The 22,926-nt window shown below is 36.9% G+C and overlaps 1 protein-coding gene across 4 annotated transcripts in view; it reads right to left on the bottom strand.

Annotated features, from left to right (window-relative positions):
* Positions 1–22,926, bottom strand: part of TOPBP1 (DNA topoisomerase II binding protein 1) — a 68,364-nt gene that overhangs the window by 3,141 nt on the left and 42,297 nt on the right. For 3 of the 4 annotated variants that reach the window (XM_044252336.1, XM_044252337.1, XM_044252338.1), the window contains 13 exons: positions 22,507–22,680; positions 22,306–22,415; positions 17,476–17,599; positions 16,753–16,899; positions 16,532–16,634; positions 14,332–14,524; positions 12,762–12,982; positions 11,579–11,745; positions 11,234–11,342; positions 9,102–9,265; positions 8,166–8,303; positions 6,163–6,252; positions 5,823–5,984 (listed from right to left, as the gene is read on the bottom strand). In XM_044252336.1, the coding sequence (XP_044108271.1) occupies positions 5,823–5,984; positions 6,163–6,252; positions 8,166–8,303; positions 9,102–9,265; positions 11,234–11,342; positions 11,579–11,745; positions 12,762–12,982; positions 14,332–14,524; positions 16,532–16,634; positions 16,753–16,899; positions 17,476–17,599; positions 22,306–22,415; positions 22,507–22,680 (1,902 nt within the window). The other variant, XM_044252339.1, reaches the window with a different exon arrangement.

Raw genomic sequence — 22,926 nt, 5'->3', positions numbered from 1 at the left:
AGAAAAAACTTTATCAACCCTAAATCCTATGCCCTACAAAAAAAAAAAAAAAAAAAAAATCCTTCAAGCATAAAGGTAAAATAGACACTCTCAAATAAAAGAAAACCAGAATTGGTCCCATAAAATCAAATAAAAAACTAGAAATCAAAGTTTTGGAATGAAGGAAAATTGAAAATTGATACCAGAGAGGATAAATATGACTGCATTATTCCTTTTAATTCCCTCGAAATACATAAGATTTTTTTTTAAAGATTTTATTTATTTATTTGACAGACAGAGATCACAAGTAGGCAGAGAGGCAGGCAGAGAGAGAGAAGCAGGCTCCCTGCTGTGCAAAGAGCCCAAAGCGGGACTCGATCCCAGGACCGCGGGAATCATGACCTGAGCCGAAGGCAGAGGCTTTAACCCACTGAGCCACCCAGGTGCCCTACATAGTACTGTTTAAGCAAGTTTTGCTTTTTTTTTTTTTTTTAAAGATTTTATTTATTTATTTGCCATAGAGAGAGATCACAAGTAGGCAGAGAGACAGGGAGAAGCAGGCTCCCCGCTGAGCAGAGAACCCCACGCGGGGCTCGATCCCAGGACCCTGGGACCATGACCCGAGCCGAAGACAGAGGCTTAACCCACTGAGCCACCCAGGTGCCCCTAAGCAAGTTTTGCTTTAAGGCAGAACACTGTTCTGTGGAACTGTAAGAGACCGATGGAAAATATACAACAAACTACAGAAAGTTTGCTGGTCCCTGCTTTACATTGAAGGACCCGACATTAAATATTTCAGGCTGTCTGGGACAGTCTCTGTTGCAACTACTCAGGCCAGCTGTGGGAGTGCAAAAGCAGAAAAGAGAACACATAAATGAGTGAACAGAGCTGTGTGCCAGTAAAACTTAGTAACACAGGCAGTGGACAGGGTTTGACCTGTGGGCTACCGTTTACTGGCCCCTGGTTTAAAGGACAGGGGAAGTAAAGGAACCTATGTGACTGCAAGATTTCTACATTCTGTGCGAAGTGGCACAATATCATTCTAGCTAGACCATAAAAAGTTAAGTATATTGTAATCTATAAAGCAAAACGCATCCTGCCTCCAACCAAAAAAAAGGGCAAGAAAGGAAGAATACAAGAATAGAAACAAATTGAAAACTGCAAAAAATCCTAAATCCAATCATACTAATAATTACATGATGGACTAAAGAATAAAAAAGCAAGACCCAATGATACCCTTTTTAAAAGAAAGCCATTTCAAATATAAAGGAAAATCCCATTTACAATTGCATCAAGAATAAAATACCTAGGAACAAATTTAATCAAGGAGATAAAAACACTTGTATACTGAAAACTAGATGACACAAATAAGTGGAAAGATATTCCACGCTCATGGACTGGAAGAATTAACACTATTGAAATGTCCATACTATCCAAAGCAATCTACAGGTTCAATGCAATCCCTAACAAAATTCCAATGGCATTTTTTCTAGAAGTAGAAAAAACAATCTTAAAATTTGTATGGAATCACAAAGACTCCAAATAGCCAAAGCAATCTTGAGAAAGGATAACAAAGCTGGAGGCATCATGCTCCCTGATTTTAAATTCTATTTACCTATGGTAACCAAACAGTATGGTACTAGCACACAGACAGACACATTAAATTCTATTTACCTATGGTAACCAAACAGTATGGTACTAGCACACAGACAGACACATTAAATTCTATTTACCTATGGTAACCAAACAGTATGGTACTAGCACACAGACAGACACATAGATCAGCAGCACAGAAAACCCAGAAATAAACCCAGGTATACACAATCAATTAAAAAGGAGCCAAGAACATAGAACAGGAAGAGCAGTTTCTTCAATAAGTGGTGTTGGAAAAACTAGATAGCTACATGCAAAATACTGAAACAGGACCACTATCTTAAACCATATACAAAAATAAACTCAAAATGAATTAAGATTTGGATGAAAGGGGTGCCTGGTTGGCTCAGTGGGTTAAGCCTGAGCCTTCGGGTCAGGTCATGATCTCAGGGTCCTGGGATTGAGCCCCGCATTGGGCTCTCTGCTCAGCGGGGAGCTTGCTTCCCCCTCTCTCTCTGCCTGCCTCCCTGCCTGCTTGTGATCTCTCTCTCTCTGTCAAATAAATAAATAAAATATTTTAAAAAAAACAAAAAAAGATTTGGATGAAAGGCCTAATACATGAAACCATAAAACCAAAAGAAAACATACGTCATGAGCTCCTTGACATTGGTCTTGGTAAAAATTATTTGGATTTCACACCAAAATGAAAGGCAACGCAAAAATGAACATGTGGGAAGATCTCAAACTAAAAAGCTCATGCATAGCAAAGGACACCATCAGCAAAAGGAAAGGCAACTTAAGAAAGGGAGAAAATATTTGTAAATCATTTATCAGATAGGGGTTAATATCCCGAACAATCTGATTAAAAAATGGGCAGAGAGGGACACCTGGGTAGCTCTGTGGATTGAGTCTCTGTCTTTGGCTCAGGTCATGATCTCAGGATCCTGGGATAGAGCCCTGCATCGGGCTCTCTGCTCAGCCAGAGCCTGCTTCCCCCTCTCTCTCTGCCTGCCTCTCTGCCTACTTGTGATCTGTCAAATAAAGAAATAAAATCTTTAAAAAAAAAAAAAAAAGGGCAGAGAACCTGAATAGACATTTTCCCAAAGACAGATGGTCACAGGTATATGAAAAGGTGCTCAACATCACTAATCGTCAAAGAAATGCAAATCAAAATCATAATGAGATATTACCTAACACATGTTAGAATAGCTATTATCAAAAAATGTTGATGAGGATGTGTACTTTTAGTGGGAATGTAAACTGATGCAGCCATTATTTTTTTCTTCAAAAAATTAAAAAACATACCTCAAGAGTACACTTAGTCTGATGAGCACTGAGCAATGTACACAATTGCTGAATCATTATATTGCACATCTGAAACTATTAACACTATGATAAATTCAACCTTTAATATCCAAGATATGAAAAACTTAGTGTTCACTGACAGATGAATGAAGAAAATTCATACTCATACACACACACACACAAATGGATTAATCAACCATAAAAAATATTTCAGCCAAGGAAACCCTGCCAACTACAGCAATATGGATGGACCTCGATGGCATGATGCTAAGAGAAATAAGTCAGAAAAAGAAAGATAAGTACTAGATGATTTCATTTACACATGGAACCTAAAATAAAAAACAGGGGTGCCTGGGTGCTTCAGTAGCTTAAGCATCTGCCTTTGGCTCAGGTCATGATCCCAGGGTCCTGGGATCAAGTGCTACACTGAGCTCCCTGCTCAGCAAGGAGCCTGCTTCTCCCTCTTGCATTCCCTGTTTGTGCTTTCTTTGTCAAATAAATAAATACAATCTTAAAGATAAAACAACAAAACAAAACAAAACAACAACCCCCTCCCAAACCCCAAACAGGATAGATGCAAAGAACTGATGGGGTTGACAGATGCAGGGTGTGAGGGCTGGAGGAAATGGATAAGGGTGAACAAGAGGTACAAACTTCCAGTTATAAAATAAATAATCCTGAGGATGTAATATACAACATGGTGAGTACAGCAGTTAAGACTGTATGGTATATTTTAAAGTTGCTAAAAGACTCAATCACAAGAAAGAAAATCTGTCATTATGTATGATGATAATTTTGCATATACAGTCATGAATACACACAACTGTTATGCTGAACATCTGAAATTAATGTCCTATGTCATTATATCTCAATTAAAAAAAAAAAGGTGCCCAGATTCCTCCTTCAGGCAGACTGGAAGACTCCTCTTTGGATAAATTGAAACAATTCAAGAAGTACACCCAAGTATGAACCCAGAAGACAATCCCCAACAACTAGACCACCAAGACTACTGCATCCAGATCAAAACTGCCAAGACCCAACTGTGTGCTCAGTACTTCCAATCAGTTTTTTATCCTCTACTCTTAATCTAATAACTTCCTCTAATATGGAAGATAAAGACCCAAAGAAAGAGGAAAATGCAGCTTAGTGGATAGAGAATATACTGGAATAAGTTAAAAAAAAAATCAGTAAATCATTTGAGATCCAGGAGAAGGTATTACATCTATGAAACAAAAAAGGTGTTATTAAAATACTAAAATGTAAATTCAAAAAATAAAAAAGGTCTTATTAAAAACATGATAGCAAAATGAAGACCTGATAAAAGAAGACTGAACTGAGGGAACCTCTCAAAAAGTGAAGATTAAAAATAGTTATGAAATAAGAAAATCCAATATACAAGTAGCAGAAGTACTAGAGAAAACAAAGTGGAAGGAAAAAAAATTATTAAAATAATTCAAGATTTCCCAGAACTAAAAGACACAAGTTACCAAACCAGAAGAGGCCTACCATGTGTGGCATAATAATGAGACCCTCATGATAGTCTATCATTTTGAAATCTCAAAACTAGGGACAAAAAGAGCTTCCTAATAGATTACAGTTACACATAAGAGATTATAAATCAAAATGGCTTTAACTACTCAACAGCAATACTAGAAGGAGATAAGCGATCAGAAGTCTAAGGAGAAAATAGGTTCCAACCCAGAATTTGATGCCCATCCAAATGATAAGAGAAATGTAATCATAGAAAAAATAATTTTCACACATAGAAAAATCTCAGTTTATCTCCCATGAGCTTTCTCAAGAAGTTACTACAAGATGACCTTCAACTAATGAGAGCAGATCAGGATGACATGACATACAGAAACAGGAGATCCAAATGAGAAGAGAAAGAATGGTGAATGGAGATCCTGGGAGGACATCAGTTTGAAGTAGAGGGTGACCATCCAGGAGCAGTGTGGCTAAGGACATGTTGAACGCTGTCATTACCAAGATCCCTGCAGCCACTGCACCCAGCTTTTTAATTAATGTCCCCCCCTCACCCCCTTGCATTTATCCTGAGGTCAGAACACTGGGGTGGCTCTATCTCAAGAGTCTTACTTGTGCTTGGCTTATCTTGACCATGAACTTGAACATGAAGTCACTACACTCCCTTCCCTAGTCTGCTGCTTTGCCCCCACAGAAGTGTTCTGTTTTGACCTACATCTGAGAGCTAGGTAGGCAATGATGAGCTCAGATGTAGAAATACAGAGCAGCCCACTCCCCAACTGCATTCCTCCAGACATCTAGTGCCTGACACACAATACAACCCTGAGAAAAGCAGAGAAAAAAATAACTTGAGCTTTTAAAAAAGTTATTTAGGTGGTTCTAGCAGTTAGTATTGGCTTATTGATTCCTAATCAGTACATCCCACTGCTTTATGACAAAAATTTCATTGTTTACGTTTTAGCCATTCTTTCTATATATCCTGAAAAACTCCCAAACACAAACAGCAAAAATTATACAGCAGGCTGAATTTTGGCTTCCCCTTATTTCTATACCATTATGTTTGAAATCCTTTGTAGTAAGACATTTATTATCATGTATCATACCTTGGTGATTCCTAATGGTATTTTAGGTGTTTAGGACAAAGATTTTTCTTTGTCCATTCAAATAAAAACTTAAGCTATTTGTGAAAAGCAATATTCCAACATTATATTGGGCACTTTTAAGACTTTCACAGGTACCTAGATTTTTATACCTGCCTCGTTTAACTCCAAGCTAAATATTTACATATGTATTCATTATTATAAAAAATAGAATAAAACTGAAAGGGATTGTATAGAGCACAACTGGAGCTGAACATTCTATTAAAATAAACAACCCAAGGGTTTTGTTATGTAGTCACATCCCTATGCAGATCAGCCTATCTCTGGTGATGAGGAGATCAAGGACAAAATCTTACAAACCTGCATCAAATAATCAGCAATGTACTCTGTTTTCAAGCAGTACACATTTTGGGCCGCAGCTTCTGCTATATTAACCCCTGAGTCATCTGGTTTCAGTTTATTGAAGTCAGAAAAGAGATGTGTGGCTTCTTTAAATAAAGGTACAGAATGACCAGGCAGTACCTAAAGAAAAAACAGTAAGAAGCATCACAATCTATGGATGCCCCAAAGTATTCAGCTGTATAATCTGTACTTAAGGACCGCCATCTGACAAAGTACTGAAAATCAAGAACTGATCATAGCAATCTTGGTTGGAAAATAATTTGTGTAAAAAAATTCTTCAAGTTGACTCAATACAAACCTTTGCTCCTCCTGACTGAAGAAGGCGTTTGAATCCTGCTTCTCGGGATTGGTCAACATATAAGATAACCTTCCACCCACTAAATGCCCCCTACAAATGAAAAAATAATCAGGGTTGAAATTATTTGGGAAATAAATGCAAAAAATACATTATTTTATCTATAAATTTAGTTTTATGTCAACAAATAATCTTATAACCTTTACCATCTGCCACAGCGGTAACTGTCTCTGGTCAGAATACTGTGAAACACATAGCCATGGTGTTCGGCACACAGTAGGCCATCAATAAATACTTGAGGAATGAAGGAAAATGTTTTAATGATTAACATAAAACAAAGCAACTTCACTTTTGTCTAGTCTTTTCTTGTACTTTTTCTTATAATTAATCCAGAGTAGAACTTAATGCACAACTTCTCAGATTAGATGACACCCCCATTATATTTCTCTTGAAAATATTTACTATTTTCAATCAGAACTATAAAATATCTCACTAAGGAATTACAATCAACAAAAGCCAGTGGAATTACTCTAAAAGAAGGGAATTAAGGCTAAGAAGAGCTTGGACACAGTAGAGAGCTAAGCATACAATACACAAGATTATTTAACTTGGGTTTCTAACATTTTTGTGAGCCACGGACCCCTCTGACAGCCCAGTGAAACCTATGGACCTGTTCTGTAAATAATTCTTTTAAAGAAACAGCTTTATTGAAATGTAATTTCTGTCATATGAACAATGTTTTAAAATACTGGTTTTAACATGAAGTGTAAAGAATTACAAAAAAAATTTTATTAAAAATAATCAAAATATTTACAAATTTGTGACATAATAGGTGTGCTTCTGTATTAATGAATTAAAGACCTAATGGTGGCTGGATAGCTATTATAATTTTAAAGTGGTAAAGACAGATGGTAGCTACACTTGTGTTAAGAATAATATATAGTTGTCAAATCTGTTACGCACCTCAAACTAATGTAACACTGTGTATCAACCATATTTCAATTTAAAAAAAGTGAACATAGGGGCGCCTGGGTGACTCAGTGGATTAAAGCCTCTGCCTTCAGCTCGGGTCATGATCCTAGAGTCCTGGGATCAAGCACCACATTGGGCTCTCTGCTCGGCAGGGAGCCTGCTTCCCCTCATCTATCTCTGCCTACTTGTGATCTCTGTCTGTCAAATAAATTAAAAAAAAATCTTAAAAAAAAAAGTGAACGTAAGCAATATCTCAAGATGCTTGGAATTATAATGCAAAGCAAAGATATATTTCTGTTGGGGTAAAATCATAGGTACTATTAAAAGTTTGTGATTTGTTATAGACTTCTATAATAAAAGGAAATGTTTTCAATTAGAGATGAGGAAAAATAAGGATTTATTCTCCTGCCCCATCCAAAGCGTATAAACAGCCCTCCTGAGTCTGATCTACAACCCCTTCAGGAGAGTCAGTGGATCCCATGTTAAGAACCCCTGAAGGTAGATGCTGAAGAGTCTTTGGAAGAAATAGAGTATGGATCACATTTTACACATATATTTAAATTATTTTTACCATTTCTTTTTACTTTTTTAAAAAAAGATTTATGTATTTGAGAGACAGCATGTGCTAGCACTCACATGCACAGTGTGGGGGGAGAGGGAGAGAGACTCTCCAGCAGACTCCCATCTGAGCGAGGAGTTCGATGGCAGGGCTTGATCTCATCACCCTGAGATCATGACCTCAGCTGAAAGCAAGAACTGGATGCCTAACCAACTGAGCCTCCCAGGAGCCCCACTTACACATATTCTCTTAAAAGAGCCATCAACGTTATATATATCTCCTTCTCAATCATGATTAAAAGAATTAGGAATTAACAGTAAGCCCAATTTAGAATGCCCAAACTAAGTATATCAACAAAGCATAAAAGACAAGTAGTACATCCTTATTTTGTTAATAAGCATATTCTCTTAAAATTAAAATCTGTAATAGTCATGACACTGAATGCTGTTCCTATCACCATATATTAAGTTAATACCTCAACAATGCCTGATTCTTGTCTTTGCTGGAGTTTCTTCCTCCACCTCATTGCTGCAAGTGCTAGTCTTCGTTGTTGAACGTTGATTCCAGTCAAAACATCAAGTATGGAACTACTTCCCCATTCATAGTCTTCTTCCTAGACAATTAGTACAATACACTTGGATCTGGTCCTACAATATGTCCTCAAGGAGTCCATAATCATGTAAGAGTTAAAAGCTACACATTCAATTGTTATAAATACAGAGCACTAAATAAGCATCAATTTATGAGCACAGAGAAAGGAAATAGACATTAATTTGGCTTCATGGGAGGGTCAAGTATTCTGACATTTAATTAGATATTACTATGATGGTTAGTTAGGGACCAAAATATTACAATTTAATATTTTTAAAAAAATGTTCTCTTAAGAACATTTTAAAAAAATAGATTTTATTTACTTGTCAGAGACAGAGTGAGCAGGCAAGAAGCAAGAACAGGAGCAGGGGGGAGGGGCTAAGGGAGAAGCAGGCTCCCTGTTAAACAAGCAGCCAATTCAGGACTTGGGATCATGGGATCATGACCTGGGCAGAAGGCAGATGAGATGCTTAACTGACTGAGCTACCCAGATGTCCCCAGACAATTTAATATTTAATGGGCTGGCAGTAAAGATAAAAGCTTACAATGAGGTAATCCTGAAATTTTCTGTTATTCCAAAGAGGAAACAAACAAACAAACCCAGATTAAAATTAAACAAAACTGATATAACTGAGAATCTAAGACTGTGATCTCTGAATTTTTTTGCTTTGTTAATGTGAACCGTATAAAATTGGTATCATCTAATTGGTCATATTTGGTTATTTCAATTATATGAACGGTCAGTGTAGATGCTAGAATCAATTATTAGGACAATTACTTTTAATGAAAAATGATTCTTCATATTAACTTGAATACACACCAGTACGAAGTGTCCAGCAGTCCGGCATGCTTCCAGATAGGAGCGATGAAGCACCCATTTCCCAGCTGCCACTGAGGCTAAATACTTCTCGTTTCGAAGTGGATGTCCCACAACAATGTGTGTGCAATTGGGATCAAAGCACTGTTTCTCTATTACTAGTCCACCTAAAGTAGAGAAAAACTGAATTCTTAACTTCTTCCTAGGAAAAACATGTCAACTCAGCATAAAATTATTTATAAATAAAATGCACCAAATAACCTGAAAAGCCTTGACTGATGGTTATTTTACTTCACATATATATACTATTATAAAATATATTTTTAAAAAAATTATTTACTTGACAGAGAGCGAACAAGGACAAGCAGGGGGAGCACATTCTAGTATCAAAACCTTTCTACTCAAGACTCAATTACAGCACAATCTGTCCTCATCCGCCTCTCTTCTCTATCTTCTTCTAGACAATTCTCTGTTGATATTACTCTTGTCCAGAGTTTACAGGGATGGAACAAAATACAGGAAACAGGCAAATGAAGCAGCTTCTTCTGTTCTGGAAGCTCTAGGTAAAGCTGAACAATTTTGACTTATAACTCTAATTGACTGGGGGACCAGGAAACAGTGTTCCACATGAGTCTAGTTTCCAAGAAACACAGCTTCTCAACTGTATGACTGTATTTGACAGAAATATTAAAAAAAAAAAAACTATCATAGTTTTCCACATTTTTTCCTTATTTTTTTTAAAAAATAAATTTATTTATTTTCAGAAAAACAGTATTCATTATTTTTTCACTACACCCAGTGCTCCATGCAATTTGTGCCCTCCATAATACCCACCACCCAGTACCCCAACCTCCCACCCCCCCGCTACTTCAAACCCCTCAGATTGTTTTTCGGAGTCCATAGTCTAGTTTTCCACATTCTTAACAGGACAGCACTAAGTAACATTTAATCTTTTCTTGACGACTCAGGGCCGTCATTGAAAACAACCATTATTTAATGTTTCCTCTATACGAAGCTGTCAGATTGAGTTCTCCCCTTATATGTTCCTTAATTCTGTAGAGCTACTTTGTCCAATACAGTAGCCATTAGCCACACATGGCTGTCACACACCTGAAGCATAGCCAGACTAAACTTAGATGTGCTACAAGGGCAAAATGTCACTGATATTTTATATTGATTACATGTTGAACATACTTCATGTAAAGGTTAAATAAAATATATGCTTTATTAATTTCACTTTTTTTTCCTTTTTAAATTGTGGCTACTACTAAGTTTAAAATTAGTGGCCTTTGCTCTCTTTATATTGGACAGTACTGCTTAGAGCAAGCACCAGGTTACCTGTCTAGTATGCTGCTTCCAGGATGTCAGATGGAGTCTGATAATAATTGAGTAAGAATGTTACCTAAGAAGGAGCTCCTCTCTGGGTATTACCATACCTTCAGCTTCACAAAAATGCAGTTGTATTTTAAGTCTGTAATTTCAATGATTTCATCAAGGAACAAAAGCTCAAGGCAGCAAAAGAGACTCTTAAATCATTTTAATGATTGGTTTCAATTTAAATCTTTAAATCGTATGACCCAGTGACTTTAGATTTAGAAGTATAAAAAGTCAAAGTTCTAATGCTGAGTCAATACATACCACCCAGGACAAGTTATCCATCTTCTTCTTCTTTTTTTTTTTTTGAGATTTATTTATTAATTTATTTGACAGAGAGAGAGAGAGAGAGAGAGAGATAGATCACAAGTAGGCAGAGAGGCCAGCAGAGAGAGAGAGAGGAGGAAGCAGGCTCCCCGCTGAGCAGAGAGCCCGATGCGGGACTCAATCCCAGGACCCTGAGATCATGACCTGAGCCGAAGGCAGTGGCTTAACCCACTGAGCCACCCAGGCGCCCTTCTTTTTTTTTTTTTTTTTTTTAAAGTTACCCATCTTTTATTTGATTTTTTTATTTTAAGTAGACTTCACACCCAACATAGGGCTCAAACTCATGACCCCAAGAAGAAGAACTACATGCTCTACCACCTGAGCCAGCCAGGTGTCCCATCCATCTTTTTTTTCTCAATTTGTACATCTTACAAATGACATCAACTACACTGACTTCCAAGGAAGGTTACATTTTTGACTTAAAATACTTGTACCTAGTTTTTCAATCAGATGACAATAATCAATACGTTCTTGAGGATTCAGAGATGACAACTGAAATATATACTGTTTTTTTAAATCTTCATGTGTTTCCTCTGTTATAATCTGAAATGAAAGAGTTTTATTTTAGAAAAAATTAACATTAAAAAGGTTATCAATCAGGTACATGGTTCTTTTAAGTGACATTTTTAGTTTTTTGACTTATCAAATACAGAAATAACAGGATGCAGAGAAATGCAGTTTTCAACATTTGCGAACTCTTAATAGTGGTACCAGCAAATTTCTAATGCAGCATAATAGCAATATCAAAAAGGTTTTCATCACACTAAGGATAAACTAACCTTCTCTCTAGGGTGTGGAGCCACTGGTGGGTTGGCGAGGGGGAAGGCAATACTGGGCGCTTGAGGTGTAGGGATCAGGTGGCTGTCTTTTACCGGTGTTTCCAGTTCTTCAGAGATCGGGGGTTTTGGAGCTTCAGTCACACACACGCTTCCGAGATCACACACAGCTGAGGGCAATAAAATGCTGCAGTGTGATGTTATCCAAATACGACTAAGAACAAAGTGAGGCAAATATTCTCATCTGTCTTAACCAAGATGAAATTAAACACAAATTCTGGTGTGAAAAGTACATGCAAAAAGAAGTAGCCTATCTCTAGAGCTTATAAATAAATGCAATTACTTAGTTTTTTAAAAAGGCAAGTGGTGTTATCTGTGGGCTCCTCCCAACCCTTTATTTATTTATTTTTAAAAATTTTATTTATTTATTTGACAGAGAGAGATCACAAGTAGAAAGAGAGGCAGGCAGGGCAGGGGGGAGCCAACTCCCTGACGAGCAGAGAGCCTGATGGGGGGCTCCATCCCAGGACCCTGAGATCATGACCTGAGCAGAAGGCAGAGACTTACCCCACTGAACCACCCAGGTGCCCCTCCCAACCTTTTAACTACCCGGCTTTCATCAGAACAATGTAACCCAAATTTGTAAAATGAAAGTCATGTTACACTTGGAGAAAATCTACCTAGGGCAGAGACATAACCATGTGATACGAGAAAATGGGGGGGAAAAAGATGACCAAAGATGAAAGACAGGAATCAATTTGTCTTCAAGGTAAAGCCTAAGGGGAAAAAACTGGGAACACATACAAATCCAAAGAACAAATGTAGGTACCTGCTGGGAGGAATTTAGAAGATTTAGATGAAAATAAGATGACTGGGAAGAAAACAAACATTAATGATACAAATAAAGGATGAGAATGAGAGGAAGAACAATAGGGAAAACTATGGAAAAAACTGCCCAATCCTCAATTTCCAAATTTAAGAACCAAAATATATTTTTCAATTTTACTAACAAGTTACCTCAATTCATAGTAATTTTTCTCTTATATTTAAACAGAAATCAGAAATATCTAGCAAGTTTTTTTTTTGTTTGTTTGCATGTGTAATTCAGAGAACTGCGATATGCTTATCTATTTTTAAGAAGTTAACAAGTACTTATAAAACAAATGAATAGATTTCTTCTCATTACCCTGTTTAGCAATTTCTGAGTCACGTAAAGCCTCCTGGGAAGGAGAGTCCTCCAGTTTTTTAATGTCAACCTGAAGCTCTGAATACTGTGTGGGACAACTAGGCCACTGCAGACTGCTGGCAAGTCTTGCTCTCTCCTCCCTGGCTGTTGGGTCATCCCAAATGATCTGTTCATTCTGGGAGGGCTCTGTGTTGACATCAGGTACTGTTTGACGTGACTGCCTAAGGAATAAAAGCGACAATTTTGATAAACAGTTAACTACAACAAAATCTATACTCATAAATTCCATAAGGTAGATGGCAAATTTGAGGCTCACCTTTATATGCCCGCAAAGAGTAAGCTACCTCAAATATTGAGTAAATGCACTTTGGGACATTTTTTCTTTTTAAAATATTTCTTCCAGAAACTGACAAAATATTTTAGTTAAAAAAGGAAGCACCATTTTTGACTAAATTTCCATTTATTTAAAACTTCAAAGCGGAAAGTTTATTGTCAAGAAATTGTTTTAAAATTCTAAAATGATTGCCGTATTTAAAAATGGAATTTCTTCTAATTATACAGACTTAGGGAAAGGAAACAAGGAAATGTTCAGAAAACTGGTTACTTTGCTTATGAGATGTTGTATTTTTATCACTTGAAATAATAAAAACTATAATTAGTACTATAAAATCTGCCTTAAAAGAAGGTCCCTTTGGTTCTTGGTAAACAAACTTCCTAGAGTCTAAGATAGAGCAGCCATACTGAACTAGAGTGAAGTGTGTTTTATGTCATAATTTTTAGCAACTTCACAAGAGTAAATATAATTCCAACTATTTTCCTTCTATGTATATACATATAAGTGGAATCTTAGCAAATTTAATTTACCAAAGCTGATGGCACTCCCACAGTTCATTTGCCTCAAATACAAGGAAGATAGCCTTTTATTCTGAGTTTAATTATCTACTCTGACTTGGCACAAGATTTAGGGTCTCTGTAATGACAACACATGATCTGAAGTATAGTAAATAAAAAGCCACATGTATACAAAATACATGTAGTTCTAGTAAGAAATAACTTTAATTTAGAACTAATATTATTTAACACTAACATGACAGAACAGAGAGAATTACTGATTGAATCCATTGCAAATGAGGCAAACTGGATCTTAAAATCATTTCTCAGGGGGGTAATAAAAAATATTAATCATACCACAACGTGAAAGCAGTTGCTTGGTATGGAACAAACCCTTGTCTGCTTCCTATCCCAAAGTAAGAATTCTAGAACTGCTTGGAAAAAGGGAGGGAAGGAGAAAAAGCCCGAGAGGAAGGAAAAGCGAGCCAGTAAAAGGCCACACAACCAATACATAATATATTTAGTTTGCGCTAAACAAAGCCCAGTGTATAACACTTTTCCTGATCCTGATAGTCTAATCTTTGGCTTTACAGATCGCAATCCCCCTCCCCTCTCCCCCCGCTGAAAGGTGCAAAATTAGGCTTAACTCATGGAACTGAGGCAGTAGGAACCTAAATAATGAACTACCTTTCTCTCAAGTCAGAGTCACTCCTTTCCACCATCAGTGACAGGTACATACCTCAGTGCTTCCAGGACTCTGCTTCGCCCACTGCGGGCAGAGCGAGTGCTATCAGGCGTTGAAGAAGCACTGTTACAACCACTTCTTGAAAGAGAAGCCCTCTGCCCTTGGGGTTTCACTATTGATGTTGCAGACATTATCTCCTGCAGCTGCTTTTGAAAGTTCTCTCTCATCTCCAAGGTCTGTGTCAGAGCTTGAAAACACATAAACAATTAAGTTTTTTCTCTTGTTTTAAGTTTCTTTTTTATCGCATCTCATACACATTAACGGTTTTGTCTAGATCTGGCTGAACACAAATTTACTGACATTTATTGAATACTTACTACACATTATAGTAATGCACTAAGACTAGGAATACTGCAGAATACAGCAAATACTGCAGAACACAAAGGCAGTCCTTACCAGGATAACTGCGTATGAAAAAAATCAAGAAGTTCTACTAAGACACACTGCTAAGACCTGGTGATTATCCTTTTTGTAGAGCTCTCTGCCTGCTTGTCACCCTCTCCTGTGTTATGTACCACACTCTGAGGTGCACTACAGGAATTAACATATATGATTTTTCCCCTGTGGTCCTTGAAAGCAGACCACAGTATATTTACCTTTGGTTTCCTTGTAGATTAAATATAGAAAGAGGCACTAAATTAAATATTTTTGGAATGAACTGAGTGGGACTAACCAAATAGATAAGTCATAAGGAATGCTCTAGTAGGATAAGATGAGTAAGGAAAATAGAAAATATTAATCCATTAAAAATAGGACATATAGAGACAAAGTTATTCATTGGAGCACTCTTTGTAATAGCAAGAAATCAGAAATAAACTAGCTGCCCACAAAAGGGACAGGCTAAATGGCCATTCACACAGTTGTGAAAGAAGATTCAAAATGAAGCACTGCTAAGAGAGTTACTTAAAACAAAGTCAAAGGACGCTAAGGAAGTAGGCCCAGCACACAGTCTCCTGTTTCAATTCCCAGAACACCATGAATTGCTAACTTCTGTCAAATGCGACTTGTCAACTGCAAACTCCAACACCTCCTAGAACATATCCTTCTATTTTGAACTGAAGGAGAGATGTTAATACCTGTTAGTCAAATGATAATCTTGTATTAGTCAGTTCAAACTCTGACACCACCAGGGGCAACTGGGTGGCTCAGTCAGTTAAATGTCTGCCTTCCGCTGAGGTCATGATCCTAGGATGCTGGGATCAAATCCCACACCGGGCTCCCTGCTCAGTGGGGAGCCTCCTCCTCTCTCTCCCTCTGCCCCCACCAGGCTTGTGCTTTCTCTCTCTCTCGCTCACTCTCTCTCTCAAATAAATAAAATTGTAAAAACAAACAAACAAATTTTGACAGCACCAATCATATTTCTTTCAAAACAAGTTATATAGCCATCTGCTTTTTGCCTCTATAAGCCTGTACTCCCCGCCTGCAATTAGAGGAGTTTCAGTGGACTATATCACCTGGACTGCAATCCTAAAAACTTCAAATAATCAGTTTTGGTTGCTTTATAGCTTCTTCTTCTCCTCAGTCAACCCAACGAATACTAGACAGTTGAAAAAGAGAAAAGAAAAGAAAAGAGGAAAGAAAAAAGAAAAATACCAAAGAAGCTCATGTACCAAAATCAAACACTCCGCAAGTTAAACTATTAAGCAAAAAAGATAAGGATCAAAGGGTAAAACAGCATATATAGTATGTCTACCCTTTATATATATTTTTTAAAGTGCAGAAGGGGAGAACATATGTACTTATGATTATGTATGCATACAACAACTCTAATAACTCAAAAACTTAAGAAACTAAAAACATTGGAAGGGTGGGAGAAACTCTTCATGCATCCTTCCATACCTTTAAACATGTCATATATATAATATACCAAAGCTTTTTGGAAGTTACTGAAAAGAACTGAACTGAAGAAGAAATCTTCACAAAACCACCAATCCCACCTACCTTTAGCAAAATAGGGCTATCACACTACCTCCATAAAATACCTAGTTCCACAGATTTCACAAGTTTGACACTTACAAATCACTAAAGCTCTGTATATTATTACTTAATGATTGGCATGGAACTTTAATTCAATCCTCAAACGCATGCTTTATAGCGACACAGAAAACAACTGTTTTTCTATGCAACGGAAGCATTCTGTATGAAAGATAATATATTTGTAAACAAATTGTTTTTGTAATTTAAAATATTTTACCTCCTTTAGAGTCACTCCTTCCACCGCCATTTGATGTTGCTAATTCTTTGTTACTGGTGGCCACACTGTCTATATCGTTTTCTTCTACAGGCAAATGATCTGGCTATTTAAGGAGAAAAGTTACAATGTCTTAAACCAAGTCACTGCATAAAATTTCAAAGCATCATATGATTAGACATTCAGCTTAAGGAGGGGGTAAATGTGTCATCCATATTATCTACCTCATCATCCTTTGTTGCCGAATCCACTGAGAGTAGTCGACTATTAGAGACTCTGCCATCTTGCACTGTACTGATATCCAAGCTCATTTTGGGATTGTAAGTATGTGGATAAAGAGATTCAGGAAGGTGTTTATACTCTTGTGCACACTGCAATACAACGGCATGCTTTAAACAGGACTGAAAAACATCTTAGTGAATAAATTACATGAAGTAGAATAAGGACAACCAATACATTACATCCTAAGGTGGCAAAAGTTTGCAGAATTAAAGTTTGGAAAAGTAGGTGATACTGAAATATACCATCATACAAATGACAAAATTGCTCTAATTTTAATGTCATGTACACTTAAGAATAAGATCTAATTCATTCCTTGCTTTTGCCAAGGAATCATTCATACTTCTAGAAATATTCAGAAAGCAAAGAAATAGTTCTAAACTGCATTGGCATGCTAAATTAATTCTCCTTAAATTACGGTAATGTTATCTTTCACATAATTTTTAGTTAGTGAAAAGAACCAGAGAAATCAGAAAGAGTACCCATTAAGGAGTTGTTAAGTATTTAGGGACTGATCTTAAGTTTTTAATGCCAAAGAAATGAAGTGTGCACTATTAACTAAGGTTATCAAACTTGTTTACTTACATGGAAACTGGTTTGTGTCTTCAAAACAATTTTTGTATACATTCTCATTTAATAGAGAGGGAAGGAAAAAAAGTCTTGCTTACTTCTAAAAGCCAGTGCTCTGAAACAATGTGTACTCCTCTTTCTTTTACAGATTTATACTCTCGGTTAGTGTCATTTGGTCGGCCTTGATAAATGAAATGAGTCACTGTTTCATCAAAACTCCATCTGAAACAACCAAATTTTTAAAAACAAATAACTAAGAGAAATATCTGAGTTTAAGATGATCATTACTCTCTGTGAATAGAATATATTCACCTTCACAAAACTTTCACGATCTAGAGTAAACATGGATGTTAAATGACAGGCTCCATTTTATTTATTTATTTATTTATTTATTTATTTTGTCGAATGTTACATACATATCTCTAAGTATGTAAGTTCAGAGAAATATCTGGAGGGCAGTCTTTCAAAATACTACTTGTTTCTTTATACTTTTTTGAATTGTTTAAATTTTCTTTCTTTCCTTTTTTTTTTTTTACAGTGAGTATCACCTTAGAATAACAATAAAGATATTTTCAAATTAATAAAATAGGCTAAGCATCCAATCTCTCCTCCAGATATTGGCAATTACTAGTCATTCTACATCTGCTATATGCACCACAATAAACTATGTTCTTTAAAAAAAAAACTATTAATTTGAGAGAGAGAGAGAGAGAGAGAGAGAGAGAGCATGAGAGGAGAAAAGGTCAGAGGGAGAAGCAGACTCCCCATGGAGCCGGGAGCCCGATGTGGGACTTAATCCTGGGACTCTGGGATCATGACTGGAACCGAAGGCAATCGATCAACCTGAGCCACCCAGGTGCCCATAAACTATGCTCTTTCTATAACATGTCAGCCATTCCTCTCAACAATCCCAACACATTAATATTATTATATCCACTTTACAGATAAGGACACTGAAGGTTAAGTAACATGTTTAAGAATATTCAGTAAGTGACAGAGCCAGTTTTGACTTCAAAACCCATACTCTTAAGAATTATATTATCAGGGCGTCTAGGTGGCTCAGTGGGTTAAAGCCTCTGCCTTTGGCTCAGGTCATGATCCCAGGGTTCTGGGATCGAGCCCTGCGTCAGGTTCTCTGCTCGGCGGGAAGCCTGCTTCCCCCTCTCTCTCTGCCTGCCTCTCTGCCTGCTTGTCATCTCTGTCAAATAAATAAATAAAATCTTTAAAAAAAAAAGAAAAAAAAAGGATTACATTATCCTACAATCTCCTGATTCTTCCCATGTAATGGTTTCCTGACCTAGGAAAATAATCTAAGAATTGTAAAATACATACTATACTTCTTAAAATCAAGTAAAAACCAAAGAGAAAGTAAAAAAGTAAAAATTCTATTTCTGAATATAATGGCCAAAATAGAGGTTTCTCATCATGGACACTTAACACACTTTCCATTTACTAAATAAGAAATATCTCTGAACTTTTAAATAGCCAAGTTAAATGAAGAAGGCATATTTCCTTCTAAATTATAAACATCTCTAGTTCCTACTCTATTGTCTGTGTTTCCTTAAAAATAGGAGTAAAGAACATCTTGCCTGATTTAGTTGTTAGTCTTAATAGTTGTTTCCACTTCTGATGTTAGGGAAAATAATACAAACTTAAATAAATTATAAATTAAAAAAACAGAGGAACATATCTGCCCGATTCATCTTGCTTCATGCCTCACTGTGATAATATGGAAACTACGAGTTTCAGTCCTCAGAGATCCTTTAACGACAGACTGTCAATGGGCATAGATGGTTTAGATCAGGAATTAGCAAATTTTTTCTCACAAGACCAAATGATAATATTTTAGGCTTTGCAGGGCAAAAAGCTGTTATAGTTGCAACTGTAAAAAGTTATAACTACTCAACTCTTGCCTTGTATTAAAGCAGTCATAGATAATATGTAAACTAATAGGCATGGCTGTATTCCAAAAAAAAAACCTCCCAAAAGCAGATGGCTGACCCTCTGGTCTAGATCAGTGCTTTCAGCAAAATTGTTACTTTCCAAGCTATTTTGTAAATATGTGGGAGTGATTTTGTTGTTACAATAATGTGTTTATATGATGAGGGGCGCTAATAGCATTTAATAAGTTCAAGGGATGCTAGAAATTCTGAGAACGGTTATCCCATATCTTGCATGATTTTCTAATGTCCTGACACAAATTCAGAGGTTAAAAAAAAGTTTGTTTACAATTAGATAAGCCTGAGGCCTATTTTACTTAAAAACACAAGTAGGTTTTTTGTTTTGTTTTTTTTTTTGTTTTTTTCCAGTTTAAATATACACTAATATATAGGACATCCAACTACTGAGCAACTGATGGAAGACTATACTTTGCTTAATTTGTAACTTTGCCCAATTGTGAACAAATCTTGGTAAAGTCCTGTTACCAAAGGAAATGCTGCTCATGGTATCTGAGTCTCTGTTTGATCATGGGGCTCTAGCATTTTAAGTGATTTTACATATGTATGTAAGCATATGAATACTCTGTTTTCTTCCAGTGTCATCAGCCACAGGCATTTACATACTAAACATATATTTTATGGTTCTGTGCCTTCTGATGACTTTCATTTATTAAAATTATGAAAGTGGTTAAGTTATGGGGGGCCTGGGTGGCTCAGTTGGTTATGTGTCCAACTCTTGATCTCAGCTCAGGTCTTGATCTCAGGGTCATGAGTTCAAGCCTGCATTGGGCTCCACATTGGGTGTGGTGCTTTACTTAAAAAAAAAAAAAAAAAAAAAAAAAAGTTGTCATACTTGTGAAATCCCTTTAGGAGAGGTAATGCTATGACATACTGAGGAGCTCTGGCCTAGGTGTTTAACAGTGGGAAGCAGGAGGTGTGTCAGATAATCTCTTCAGGATGTTCAGGTTCTAGTTTATGGATGGGAAAAAGTAGGACAGTTTTCATTTGAGAACACATTACTCTATAAACATATAAATATTGTAACTTCTACATATTAAAGTGTTCTTCTCTCTCATAACACCAAGTCTGAGAAATCCCTTTTAGGAATAGATTTTTTTTTAAGATTAATTTATTTAGAGAGTGAGTAAGCATGTGCACCAGTTGGGGGTAGGGGTGGAGGGACAGAGGGAGAGGGAGATAAAGTCTTTTTTTTTTTTTTTTTAAAGATTTTATTTATTTATTTGACAGCGAGAGATCACAAGTACGCAGAGAGGCAGACAGAGAGAGAGGAAGGGAAGCAGGCTCCCTGCTGAGCAGAGAGCCCGATGTGGGACTCGATCCCAGGACCCTGAGATCATGACCTGAGCCGAAGGCAGCGGCTTAACCCACTGAGCCACCCAGGCGCCCCGAGGGAGATAAAGTCTTAAATAGATTCCTTGCTGAGTGCAGAGCCTGGTGTAGGGCTCAATCTCATGACCCTGAAATCACAATCTGAGCCAAAACCAAGAGTTTAGGCTGAACTGACTGCACTACCCAGGTGTCCCAAGGAATGGGTTTAAGCAAACTTTTAATCAGTTAAATCTGAATTACTTACCAATTTCAGTAACAGATTCTATTTTCACACTGAGAGGACTAGCATTTTTTTTTTTTAATTTAAGATTTTTATTTATTTATTTGACAGAGAGAGATCACATGTAGGCAGAGAGGCAGGAAGAGAGAGAGGAGGAAGCAGGCAACCACCTGAGCAGAGAGCCTGATGTGGGGCTCGATCCCAGGACCCTAGGATCATGATCCTGAGCCAAAGGCAGAGGCTTTAACCCACGGAGCCACCCAGGTGCCCCGAGGACTAGCATCTTAAATCTTAATAAAATTCAAGTTCTACAGGTTCCTTTTATGTCTTATATCAAGTACAGATGCCAAGTGAATATACAATAAAGCGTTCAATTTTGACAAATACACATACCCTCACAAGACTCTTGAGAATGAAATGAGATAGATAAAGCTTGGCTCATACTAAGAGCTCAGCAACCGGTAAAAGGTAATACGATAATATATAATCATATAGTAGATATTATATAATAATACACAAAGCAGGTAATATAATTATTAGTTCTAAAAGGTAAGAAACCTTTTCTTTTCTACAACAGATATACTAAACACATTAAGATGCTTTTAACTATCTCAGATACATTTTATTTTTATTCTCCTGATCTAATTTATCAAATAGCAAGCTAACCAAAATAACACTTAACTAAAAGGGAAGATAGAGCCAAATGTGTTTCTCAAACTATTACTTGTAGAACCAATCATTATGTTATCTATAAATGGCTGAATAGAAGTGATCAAGAAAGGTAGCACCGCAGACAGTGGAATACGAGGGACTCAGGATTGGCTGGCACGGGTAAGGCTCTCTCAATCCCTGGCACACATGCCATCTCTGCTGGAGGTCTGTCTCTAGCTTGGCTGTCAGGTGGAGGGCAGAAACGATAATCTCTGTCTCCAAAAGTAGTGAAAATAAACAGAAATTAAACCAGTCTACAAAAAGACCACTGAATGACTGGATGGCTGCAGTACTGCTCACAGAAGAGCTCTACTCTGAAACACACCAAGGTACAAATATGCTTAATCTCACACCTCATATAAGTCAATATACCTATGAATCTTTTATTAAATACATTAGGCAAGAATTCTTCTAGATTGTACTCATAATTCATGGAACCCAAGTTTCTAGAATAGTGAGTGGTACAAAATAGGTTCTCACATATGGGTTGCACATACCCTAAATAATACATGTATCAATGTGAATTGATAACTGGAAAGGGTATTTTTCAAGGCTGAAGTAAATGACAAATCAACTGGAGATACTGCAGACAATACGGCATGTTAAAAGGCAAAGTAAATGTTCCTTTGTGAATGCACACAATAGGTTTAGGTTTTCCTATATGTTTAGACAATATCAGTACCAAAACAGAAAGATGTGTCACCTACCTGTAATCTGCTCCTAGAGAGGCTGCAATCCCATTCAGTTCACCCTGTTTCTTACTGAGTTTCTTACTCACACATACCACTACCTTGTGAAGTGGTTTGGGGGCTTCTTCCTGCCCATGGAAAAGAAAAGACATAAGGTCAACTATTATTGTTTGAAATATTTTATCTATAATTTGCTTTTAAAAAGAGATCTAATTCTACCTTCTTCGATTGGGCGTCCTTCAGCCGAGGGCTGGCAGACAAAGCAACAGCATCTCGAGAGCTATTTGCCAAAGCAAGTTTCAAGTTTCTGACAATGACTTCTGAAAGTGGCGTACTCAGATTCCTTTTCTGCTGGCTAGGACCTCCTGGAGTTTCCAAGGCTGCAAGTGCATCCTATATGTATGTCAGGGGAGAAAGAAATGTAGGAGGAAGAGGAGAAAAGGACAGGAGGGAAGAAGACGGGGCAGAAGGAAAAAGGAAGGTAAATAGTATAAGGAAAGAGGAAGGGAGAGGTAAAGAGAGAAGAGATAAACCTCAAAATTAACTGGATTATAGCTTTAGCCTCCTCCAGTTTTCTTTCAAACAAAAAGAATGAAGTATTAACTGCATCTGAACATAATAAAAAAAAAAAAGTCATAC

Source organism: Neovison vison, chromosome 6 (genome assembly GCF_020171115.1).
Source record: "Neovison vison isolate M4711 chromosome 6, ASM_NN_V1, whole genome shotgun sequence".
Lineage (NCBI taxonomy): Eukaryota > Metazoa > Chordata > Mammalia > Carnivora > Mustelidae > Neogale > Neogale vison.
This window is presented reverse-complemented; position numbering and strand designations above follow the sequence as displayed.